At 40.5% G+C, this 12,464-nt stretch overlaps 1 protein-coding gene across 3 annotated transcripts in view; it reads left to right on the top strand.

Moving 5' to 3' along the window:
* The window catches only part of CHID1 (chitinase domain containing 1), a 706,518-nt gene that overhangs the window by 58,925 nt on the left and 635,129 nt on the right, over positions 1-12,464 (top strand). For all 3 annotated transcript variants that reach the window (XM_040328528.1, XM_040328530.1, XM_040328531.1), the window contains exon 7: positions 7,612-7,673. In XM_040328528.1, the coding sequence (XP_040184462.1) occupies positions 7,612-7,673 (62 nt within the window). The remainder of the gene's footprint in view (positions 1-7,611; positions 7,674-12,464) is intronic.

Raw genomic sequence — 12,464 nt, 5'->3', positions numbered from 1 at the left:
TAAGAAAGGCTGAAAGACGACGACCACTGAACAAGACACACAAGCTGAAACGTCAAGACTGGGCCAAGAAATATCTCAAGACTGATTTTTCTAAGGTTTTATGAACTGATGAAATGAGAGTGAGTCTCTATGGGCCAGATGGATGGGCCCGTGGCTGGATTGGTAAAGGGCAGAGAGCTCCAGTCCGACTCAGACGCCAGCAAGGTGGAGGTGGAGTACTGGTTTGGGCTGGTATCATCAAAGATGAGCTTGTGGGGCCTTTTCGGGTTGAGGATGGAGTCAAGCTCAACTCCCAGTCCTACTGCCAGTTTCTGGAAGACACCTTCTTCAAGCAGTGGTACAGGAAGAAGTCTGCATCCTTCAAGAAAAACATGATTTTCATGCAGGACAATGCTCTATCACACGCGTCCAAGTTCTCCACAGCGTGGCTGGCAAGAAAGGGTATAAAAGAAGAAAAACTAATGACATGGCCTCCTTGTTCACCTGATCTGAACCGCATTGAGAACCTGTGGTCCATCATCAAATGTGAGATTTACAAGGAGGGAAAACAGTACACCTCTCTGAACAGTGTCTGGGAGGCTGTGGTTGCTGCTGCACGCAATGTTGATGGTGAACAGATCAAAACACTGACAGAATCCATGGATGGCAGGCTTTTGAGTGTCCTTGCAAAGAAAGGTGGCTATATTGGTCACTGATTTGTTTTTGTTTTGTTTTTGAATGTCAGAAATGTATATTTGTGAATGTTGAGATGTTATATTGGTTTCACTGGTAAAAATAAATAATTGAAATGGGTATATATTTTTTTTTTGTTAAGTTGCCTAATAATTATGCACAGTAATAGTCACCTGCACACACAGATATCCCCCTAAAATAGCTAAAACTAAAAACAAACTAAAAACTACTTCCAAAAATATTCAGCTTTGATATTAATGAGTTTTTTGGGTTCATTGAGAACATGGTTGTTGTTCAATAATAAAATTAATCCTCAAAAATACAACCTGCCTAATAATTCTGCACTCCCTGTATACTGCCTTAATGAATGATTTTTTTCTGAAATACCAATAAAATCTTTGAATGAAATATTTGTGGGAAAGTTCTATGGTGCAAATTTGATATATTAATTTGCACTTGTATGCCTGATGGTCCTTCTTCAACTCAATGTAGCAGATAGAAACTTCCCTTACATCATGCTTTTGTTGCTCTCCCACAGAATTACTGGGGACATGTCATTTGATTGCGGTATGTCTGGAGATTTTATTTAGAAAGAATCATGGACTTTACAGACACCCATGTATTACATTTTTTTATTTTATTAATAACAAATGTACAATAAATAACCTAAAAACATACAGTCATGTACAAACCGTAATTAGCACATCCAACTCTAGTCGCTGGCATTGGGTCACTGAGTGTAATTACCAATGGGGGTTCCCCTTAACAGAGGTGGGGCAGAATAACATGTTTTAAGGTTCAAGCTCAACATGTTTCACGATATAACGCTTCTTCAGGAGTTTATTAATATTTTTTACAGAAAGTATGTATGTATACAAAACGGCTATGGGACTTTGTTCCTCTATGTAAGCAATTCAGCACAAAAGCGGAAACTGCGCTAAAGAGAGAGCTTATAGCCAGCTCAGAAGGTTTGAGTATCATCTCAACAGACATAGTAAATAAGTGCATGCCATGTAAAAAAAAAAAAAAAAAGGTAAAGCTCAAAGAGGCTATTGTAATAAATAGACAGCACTGGTCAGTGGTTCGTTAAATTCTCACAGGTGTCCTGAGTCTAGTTGAGTGCAAGTCTCTCAGAGCGAGCAAGCAATCCCAATCAAATTGCTGACATAGAGCTCACGGCCGAAAGGTAAAGTCTGCTGGTGGAGATTCACCAGGTCATTAAAGGAAAACATTTTTTTTTTATGAAATGACTGTTTACAGGTTATAGAGACATAAAAGTTAACTGATTCCTTTTAAAAATGATTAAAAATAGATTAAATAGATTAAATTCAATCATATAATGTGCCTACAATTTCACTTTCATTTTTAAACTGGTTTCATGTTTATGTGAAGTAAAGAGACCCACAGAACAAAAACAAACAAATCCAGGGCAGTGTTTTGTTTTTAAAATTAATCTGATTGGTTCTGTTAAGTTTTAGACACACAGTAATGACAGCTTAGACCATGGGTCTTCAAACTACGGCCCTCCAGTTGTTCAGGAACTACAATTCCCATCATGCCTAGTCATGTCAGTTTTACAATGCCTCATGGGATGTGTAGTTCTGTAACAGCTGGAGGGCCGTAGTTTGAGGATCCCTGGCTTAGACCATCGTGAAAAGCTCCCAGTATGGTGGTTATAAGGAAACAGGCAACCAGGAAGAGTGGAGATCAGAGCAGTATTACAGCAACATCAAAGCAAAAATGAGCAATAAGGACATGAAACCAGTACTTTAGTGATCCTTTAACCACTAGCCGACCGCCCACCGCCGTTCTACGTCGGCAAGTTGGCTCGGCTGGGCGAGAGCGCCGACTCCCGTGCGTGTGCCCGGCAGGCGCGATCGCCGCCGGGCACACGCGATCGCTCGGTACAGAGCGGGGACCGGGAGCTGTGTGTGTAAACACACAGCTCCCGGTCCTATCAGCAGGGGAAATGCTGATCTTCGGTTCATACAATGTATGAACCGAGGATCAGTGTTTCCCCTAGTGAGGCCACCCCCCCCACAGTAAGAACACACCCAGGCATACTTAACCCCTTCCCCGCCCCCTAGTGTTAACCCCTTCACTGCCAGTGGCATTTTTATAGTAATCCAATGCATTTTTATAGCACTGATCGCTATAAAAATGCCAATGGTCCCAAAAATGTGTCAAAAGTGTCCGAAGTGTCCGCCATAATGTCGCAATACCGAAAAAAAAAATCGCTGATCGCCGCCATTACTAGTAAAAAAAATAATAAAAATGACATAAAAATACCCCCTATTTTGTAAACGCTATAACTTTTGCGCAAACCAATAAATAAACGCTTATTGCGATTTTTTTTTTTTACGAAAAATATGTAGAAGAAAACGTATCGGCCTAAACTGAGGAAAAAAAATGTTTGTTTTATATATTTTTGGGGGATATTTATTATAGCAAAATGTAAAAAATATTCATTTTTTTTCAAAATTGTCTCTCTATTTTTGTTTATAGCGCAAAAACTAAAAACCGCAGAGGTGATCAAATACCACCAAAAGAAAGCTCTATTTGTGGGAAAAAAAGGACGCCAATTTTGTTTGGGAGCCACGTCGCACGACCGCGCAATTGTCTGTTAAAGCGACGCAGTCCCGAATCGCAAAAAGTACTCTGGTCTTTGGGCAGCAATATGGTCCGGGGGTTAAGTGGTTAAGGAGAGCAGGTTTCAGCCTCCATGGATTCGATTTGTATTCTTTTTCCGGAAAAGTTGGCATAATGCCCTGTACACACGGTTGGACTTTTGACCGTGCAAAAGTCCGCTGTGAGTCCGACGGAAAGAAAGAGAACAAGTTCTCTATCTAAGGTCCGTCGGACTTCTGACAAAAAAAAAAAGAAGTCTGGTGGAGGCTACACACGGCCGGACTTTCCAAGAAAAAAAGCCCAAACATATCATCGATCCACAAATATTTACAGTGAGAAGCCGAATAGAAGTTGAAATCCTTAATAGTGGGATTAAGAGTAAACCAGGATTCATGGAGTTATGGAGAAGCCAGTTGTAGTTAGATAGATAGATAGATCAATCTAATATAATAGATAGATATATATTGTGAGGGGGTTAGCTCGGCAGCGGGTGTGTGTGACCCCCTGGATGGGTTCACCACACAAAGTCAGGCACAGCAGACAAAGTTGTAGATGGGAAAAAAAACAAAGGTGCGGTTTATTTAAACTATATACAGCAAAACAAAAAGAAACATGAAAAGAAATCCTGGTCAGCTTGACCGCTTACTTCCCTATCTAACAACTAGGTGTAACCTTGTGCTGCCCCAGCCCGTTCTCCCTGTTTTAGAATTTTTTGCCACACAGGCTTTGTCGCACAGGACAGGTGGCACACTCCCCATTCTACACAGAACTGGTTCCAGGATGGAGCACCTCCCTTAGCATGCTGGGAGTTTTTGCAGAGGTCTTAATGAGCCCACTTACTTCAGCTGGGCTCATTAACTCTTCCCCTGCAGGACTCCCAGCACTTCCCCCTAGGGGTAAAATTGGCATAAAGCCTGAACCTGGGACATATATATTTCCCATCCTGGATGCAACCAGGCGATTTTTACCTGCCTGCTGTCACAATACATAGAGTATGTTTTTTATATATTCTTTGCAAAGAACATGTATTTTACTACCTAAAATGTACTTCCTTCAGGCTGGTGATAACTTTAGGTTTTGGTGGGGCACCTATGGACACAGGAAAAATAGCTCATTACATTATTACATGAGGTAAAAAGCTTTCAGCAGTTAAATGTTTGTCAGTGATTACACACCAACATGATTTTTTTTTATTTGAATATCTTTTTTGCAAAAATTAAAATGATCTTGAAATAAAATAAGACTGCACATGCAATAAATCATGTGGCTTTGTTAATAGAATCTAATATTTCTTATTAAAGAAAAATATTTCATCATTGCAGAGTAGCCCGAATAATAAAATAATTCCAAACGACTTTCACATGTTGCTGTGCTTTTTACCATTGCGGTTTTCAATATTAAATATAGACCTACTTGGCATATTTAATACCCTTATGCAAAGAGCAATTATGTTTTTTTTTCTCCCACAGCAACTGAGGTTTAGCTTTTTAGATGTTTATTGAGGTAAGACTAATGAAAATCTGTCTTGTGATTGATTGCCATAGGTTACTGCTCTTTCCACCGGCTGTGGAACACCTTGGTGATATATGGAAATTTTCCTACCAAAATAAGAACATTTTAAATTGAATTTTCTGATTCATCATGTGTTGCTGGTTACTCAATTTCTTAATACATTTGTTACCCTATTAAGAGTTGTTTAGTCACTTTAACAGTCAAAAAATAACGGGTATGATGAGCTTGCCTGCTTCCTTCTGCCCCTTCCCCATACATTCCTGTTGGCCTATCACTATAATGGGCTTCCCCACTGAGGAAGGTCATGGGGGAGGGGGGGGGCAAGCAAGCTTTGACACTACCAGAAAGTGCTGAAGGTTTGCCCAGTTAGAGCAGCCAGCATCTGGGACAGGTTGGGTAACATCTGCTGTTTGTATGGACACCTCTAACTACCTGCCTTTTATACCTGTCAGCAGCTTTTTTATTATTGTTAAAGTGGTTGTATAGTCAAAAATGTCACTTTCTATTTATAATGCCGCATACACACCATCACTTTATGTGATGAAAAAAAACTTTAAATGACCGTGTGTGGGGGAAAACGTCGTTTTATGTCTTGTGAAAAACGACAAAAAAAAATTGAAGCATGCTTCAATTTTATGTGTCGTTTTTCAAATCGTCATTTATTACTTCACAGAAATTGACCGTGTGTAGCAAAAAGCGCATGCCCAGAAGCTAGTTATGAAGCGAGCTTCAATGGAAAAACGTGGTGAACGTAACCTCGCTTTGCTAGAACATTGTGAGAAAAACGATGGTGTGTAGGCAACTTTGTCTTTGAAAATTGAAGTTTCAAAAACGTCGTTTTTTACTTCACAGAAAATGTCGTTTTTTTTCATCACATAAAGTGATAGTGTGTATGCGGCATAAGTCCATGTCATTATTTTAAAAAGTTTGCAAGTAGCCCTTTTTTTTTTTTTTTTTACCTGTATACTTCTTAACTTATTGCTGCATTCTCAAGTGGGGACGTGTACCGCGCATGCGCCGGATCCGGCAAGCTGAGTCTCAGGCCGGACAAATTCTTTGCTTATGTCGGGGCTGCGTCATTTCCTCATGCAGACGTCAGCCCCGACATCCCGCGATGCTTCGGCCCGATTCTCACCTAGAGCATGATGGTCATCACGTGACCTAGGCTTGCATATTGTGATCGCAGTGCACACGCGCGGGATTTATGAATCAGGAAGGGACTGTGGGTGGAAATTCTCACTGTAAAAGACGCGGAAGACCACATTAGAGATGGTGCAGGCTTACTACAGAAATTACATGTCACAAAATCGGTGATTAATACAGTAAGACTAGTAATGTGATGTATTTCTACATCGATTGATCCCTATAAAATATAAGGTCTTTAAGAATATGTAAAGAGTTTGGATGTTTCCAGAGGGTTTACAACCGCTTTAAGTGAAAGTTGTAGTGGTTTTTTTTTTGGATAGCATTCATAGTTTACCGATTTTATTGTATTTATTTAATGGAGTTTCTGTATGAGTATGGTTTTAAGTGTCGCTTAACTTTAGCCAGTACTCCAAAGCAATAATTATGTTTTTGGTAAGATTCACAGTCTTTGAACATACAGCATATATATTCCAACTGTTCATTTAACCATTTACTTGAATCACTTCTTTAGGTAAATCTATCTACATTTATTTACCCCAGAACTATGTGCAACAGTCTTGCTTACTTCTGTAGGTTAGATTCCTTCTTGAATTGTTTTTTAAAATTTGCTTCTGCAGTACAATCTACCAGCAGGCCAAATGTTTTTTGTCTTTTTCAGGCAAAGCCTAGTACACACCACTGACCGCTCTGGTTGGAGCCGCTGTACGAACAACCTGATGTTAGTACAGTGATGTCCCCTATTTATTGTGTTCTGATGATGGCATGGCCCACCTGCCAAAACACTCCGGTCAGCTCTCTCAGGCATTGGCTGTAAGCACTGATCTGAAGTCAGTCGGCTGCTGGTTTTTCCAGTATGCTCATCCGACAGAAGTTGGCTGAATGGCCAGCTTCTGTCAGACAAGCTGCCATATACAGGGGCCGAATGTCGGTTAGTTTTTATTGAGCTGGCCAATGTCACCTGACATTTGGCCTGTGTGTACTAGGCTTAAAGGGTTCGTAAAGGATTTTTTTTTTAATCTTAATGGCTTCCTTTACTTTAATGCAGTGCTGTTTTCGTGTCCTCATTGTTTGTTTTTCTCTCAAGTTACTGTAATTCTTCTCTGATCTCCACACTTCCTGGTTGTCTGTTTCCTGATAACCACAGTGCTGGGAGCTTTCCCTCTGTGGTCACTAACTTCAAGGAGGTGTGATTACTGTGTGTCTAAAACCCCCCAGCACCAAACAGTTTCGTTTTCCAAACTATCACTGCCCTGTATTGGCTCTGTGGCTCTGTACAGCAGAAAGGCAGGAAACAACATGCAAAAACGAAACTAGAAACTACAGGTACAATATATGATTGATTTTTATCTATTTTTAATCGTTTTTAAAAGGAATCTGTTAACTATTATGTCTTTATACCCTGTAAACAGTCATTTCAGCATAACATTTTTTTTATTTACAACTCCTTTAAGTCTATAACACATATCTATGTAAAACAAAGTATGTAACTTATTGTCAAGCTCAGATCTTTGTTAGTCCCAGAAGATTATCTTTAACAAAAAATGCCATGCCACTGTGACAGTACATTAGGACCCAAGGCATTTAATAAGCCTTGCTGTATTCTCTTTCTTGTTATAAAGCATTCAGGTGACAGTTGCTCTTTAATTTTTTCAGGATGAACAGTTTGATGGCTTTGTGGTGGAGGTGTGGAGTCAGCTGGGTGGTCAGAAGAGACAGTGAGTAAATCAGTTAATTTCTGTTATTTACATATACAGTATAGACTGTTTTTTTATTTATGTTTTATATATCTATATATAGCATATATATTGATGAGATCCATATTGTGCACTCCGATTCTGTAAGTGTGTATGTGTGTGTAATATATATATATATATTTTTTAAATAGGGAAAATGTTTATTGTGATAAACAAATAACATTACAGTCCAACAATAAGATAATGCATTACTCAGTTGCATTCACTGACACAACCAACAACTGTAGTTACATAGGCACAATTTAAATATATGTGCAATGCATATCAAAAGCTGTACTAATACAGTGCAAATATGCCTCCATTGTCCCTAAGTGCAACAAAATTGCATACAATTATGTCAATCTAAAATAATCCTCTGACTATTGTGGTCTGTTCGAGCATACCAACACTCTATGGCAGGGGTCTCCAAACTTTCTAAGCAAGGGGCCAGTTTACAGTCCTTCAGGCTTGAGGGGGGCCGGACTGTGGTCAGTGGGAGTAGAAAATGACCCAACATCAGAATATTGCTCCATTGATGGTGTCAGTAGGGAGGAATGGTGCCCCATCATTAGTGTCAGTGGGAGGAATAGTGCCCCATCATTGGTTTTAATGGAAGATATCGTGCCCCATTGTGGGTATCGGTGGAAGAATAGTTTCCTATTGATGTCAGTGGGGGTAATGGTGCTCCATCATTGGTGTTAGCGGGAGGAATAGTGCCCTGTCTTTGGTTTTAATGGGCGAAATAGTGCTCCATTGTTGGTATCCAAGGGGCCAGATAAAACCTAGCAAAGGGTCACATCCGGGCCGCAGTTTGGAGACCACTGCTCTATGGTATACCAATTCCATTGGGCTAAGGCCAGGGGTATCCAGCCACCTCCCCCACAGCTTTTTAAACTTATAACAGAAAAAATGGGAAAGGGTAACAAACCCTGGGATTTTTAAGGTGTCATGATAAATGGTAGATCCAAACAGATATAGTAAATAAGCAAATAATTTATTGAAAAATATATATGACATTTCATAAAAAGAGATACAGAACATTGATGATCCCTGGGATTATTAGCGGCTTCAAGGAAAAGCCGCAGCAGAACCTGTTAAGGGGATGCCCGACATGTTTCGCTCAGGGAGAGAGCTTCATCAGGAGCAATGTAACAGGATAAACTAAAAAATACAAAGAAATAATAATCCATAAACATTGAGCATTATAAACAATGCCATAATTATAGCAACATTGGAAAAAACCAACATTGTCAAAACAGATATACAATGTAGTTATCAACTGAAGATAATCAAATAATGGGAATACATAAATTTATGTAATTTAGGGCAACGCCATAGTAAATGGATTAAGTCACCATGATCTCTTTTGCATATATGAAAATGAGACTCCACGCTGTACCCCATCTAATAGAGCAGGGGTCTCCAAACATTATAAACAAAGGGCCGGTTTATTGTCCTTCAGACTCTTGGAGGGCCAGACTTTGGCAAGTGGGGGGTGGATATTTTCCTGGCATCAGTGGGACTTAACATATGGTATTAGGGGAAGAAATGGTGCCCCATCGTTTATATCATAGGGAGGAATAATGTCCCATTAGTGGTGTTAGTGGGAGAAATGGTGCTCCACTGTCGGTGTCAGAAGTCAAAATAGTGTCTCGTATCGGTGGGAGGGATACAGCCCCAAGGGCCGGATAAAGGCAAGCAAAGGGCCGCAGTTTGGAGACCACTGTAATAGAGCCTTAGCAGGAGTATAGTGAGAGCGTTGAAGAATATGTAGTTGGGATAGTTTCTGAGCCAAAAAGGTTACTACAGCCTGATACGCCTCCTCCCATTGTTCACCCAATATAAGTCCCAGGTCCCTCTCCCAACTCAAACTCGCCTTGCAAGGGTGACCCATATAGGATTCAGACAGCAACATATGAGATAAACGCCAATAATGTGCAGCCCCCCTGTGCCTGAACCACATGCCATAGTTGCAGATAATAAAAGTGCATATTGGCAGGTAATGAATATATAGCCTGCACGGACACAAAAGGTAACAGGACACCATTCTTAAAGATCTGGGACATATAGACTATACCATATACCAGGAATATGCAATTAGCAGACCTCCAGTTGTTGCATAACTACAAGTCCCATGAAGCATAGCAAGACTCTTACAGCCACAAGCATGGCACCCAGAGGCAGAGACATGATGGAACTTGTAGTTTTGCAACAGCTGGAGGTCCGCTAATTGCATATCCCTACCACATACCATCCATCTAGTGCCATGCACTAATTTGGCTAGCTCCAAGCAGTTGTTGTTGTGCCATATCGGGCTATATTTCATATACCCCCTTACCCGCTGTAGGTATTTTGCCTTATTCCAATTTTTTTGAATGAGGCCGTACGTCGGCAAGAGCTTGTTTGGTTTAGCGAAGCTGAGTGCCTCAGGGACCAAATCGCTCTGGATATGCACAATCATAATGTGGGTCATGGAGGGAAAATGCTCATCTACGGATTGTATAGGGACAAACCTGGGGCGATTAACTCCGGTAACTGCACTGCCATATAGTATAGCCAGGGGTTAGGAAGGGCTAGTCCCCCTCTATCCTTAGGCCTACAATTTGATTCGAAGTGTGTGGTTTCCCCATAGCAGAGTTCTAAAAATTGAATTTATTATTCTAAACGTTTTTTTTAAAGGAATAACCACAGGGGAATTATGTAATGGATAAAGGAGTTGGGGCATTAGTACCCTTTTAATAAGGTTTGTCTTGCTTGCGAACAATAATGGTAATTTTATTCCAGATTTTTATTTCTTCTAGAAATTTGATTAACAGAGGAGAGATATTTAGTAGGCCATAGCCTCCCATAATATTTAAATTTATCTGTAATATGTATGGTTCATGTGGGACAATTGGTTGTGTAGAATCACCATCCAGTAGGAGCAGTGCTGATTTAGACCAATTGATTGTCAACCCAGAGTATTGGCCAAAGTACAGTAAGGTTGACATGAAAGTTTGTAAAGGTTTGGTTGTATCCCCCAGCTATAATAACAACATCTCGTCTGCGCACAACATGATTTTTTTTCCTGGATCCCCCCATACTAAAAATCCTGTATTTAAAGGGTTGGCTCGTATAAGGGCAGCTAATGGCTTGATGGCGAGCACAAAGAGCAATGAAGAGTGGGGTCATCCCTGCCTGGTGTGACATGGACTCTGGGAGGTATCCCACATTTAGTGAGGCATTAAACCCCTTAAGTAAATGAGATAAAAGTAACTTGCCATATTTAACATAAACTTCCATTGGGATGCCATCATCCCCAGGGGCCTTACACGTAGGAAAAGAGCTGGCTGCCCTCTGTAACTTTACCAGGGTAATTGGAGCATCCAATTTCGTCCTTTGGGCTTCTGTCAGGGTAGGGAGGGGAATTCCCTAAATATAGTGAGAGAGAGCAGCTGAGGAGTGCAAACCCTGTGGCTGATAAATAGACACACAGAAGTCTGCCAGCTCCTTCACAATTAATTCCGGTGAATTAACCACTTAAGCCTCGGACCATTTGGCTGGCCAAAGACTAGGCCACTTTTTGCGATTCGGCACTGCTTCGCTTTAACTGACAATTGCAACATGGCTCCCAAACCAAATTTACGTCCTTTTTTTTCCACACAAATAGAGCTTTCTTTTGGTGGTATTTGATCACCTCTGCGGTTTTTATTTATTGCACTATAAAAATGCAACATTTTTTACTTTTTGCTGTAATAAATATCCCCAAAAAATATATAATATAAAAACACAATTTTTTCCCTAAGTTTAGGACGATACGTATTCTTCTACATATTTTTGGTAAAAAAAATCGAAATAAGCGTGTATTGATATCGACCCTCCTGTATCCACTTGAGAATTCAGTTCCTTAAACATGAATGACTTGTGCATCAGAACACTGACACCCCAGGAATAAGAGGTGTGAATAGATCCTACACATTGCATGCCTAAGAGTATTGCAGGCATCGTGTTGCTTCCATAGTCAATAGGGTTTCTTATAAGCCCACTTTGACAGGGTGGAACTTTCAGATGCATGTGGATATCATAGTCCGCTTTAAAGGGTTATAGACGCCTCTAATGTTCCATGACACAATAGGTATTGACATTAGGCATTATTGTGAAATACTTGTGAGGATCAGACCAACAAAGGGACCGCAGGGCTGACACCCGGCCCACATTTCGCTTGTCGGGCGTTGGGGCAAATGAGATTCATTCAAAGGCACCGAGGTAGATGGAGTATCTGGGAGCTGTGAACACAAAAAAAGGACTGCAAAAATAGAGCGCTTATGGTCACAAGATCCTGTTGGAAGACCAAAACAGAAGTAACAAACTGAGAGGCACGACTGCACCATAAAGACGGAGTACAGTACCTCCTACAGTGTTAGGCTATTCAAAAAGAACTGAAGATTGCAAAACCATGGCTATTCGGAAAGCAGCATGTCTTAGCAAGAAGAAGAACAGAAATAAAGGAAAACATCCTGCAACAGCAGGTAAGTATTCAACCTAGTGAACACACATATTGTAAGTAATAAGTAAATTTAAATCTCACGTTAAACCTCTTGCTTTCCATCAATGTAAATAATGGCTCCCCAGCCTGAATAATTGTAAGTAGACAGATATCTGAGTGAACGTCCACTCACACTGACATAGGGGCTCTGGTTCCCCCTAAATGGTTAATCCTCTTCAACTGCCCATCGGTGGCACTTGCTATTCTCATTACGATCCAGCCATGAGGCCGCCTCAGCGGCTGACTCA

Source organism: Rana temporaria, chromosome 11, assembly GCF_905171775.1.
Source record: "Rana temporaria chromosome 11, aRanTem1.1, whole genome shotgun sequence".
Lineage (NCBI taxonomy): Eukaryota > Metazoa > Chordata > Amphibia > Anura > Ranidae > Rana > Rana temporaria.
The sequence above is the reverse complement of the archived record's forward strand: the minus strand, read 5'-3'. Positions and strand labels throughout refer to the sequence as shown.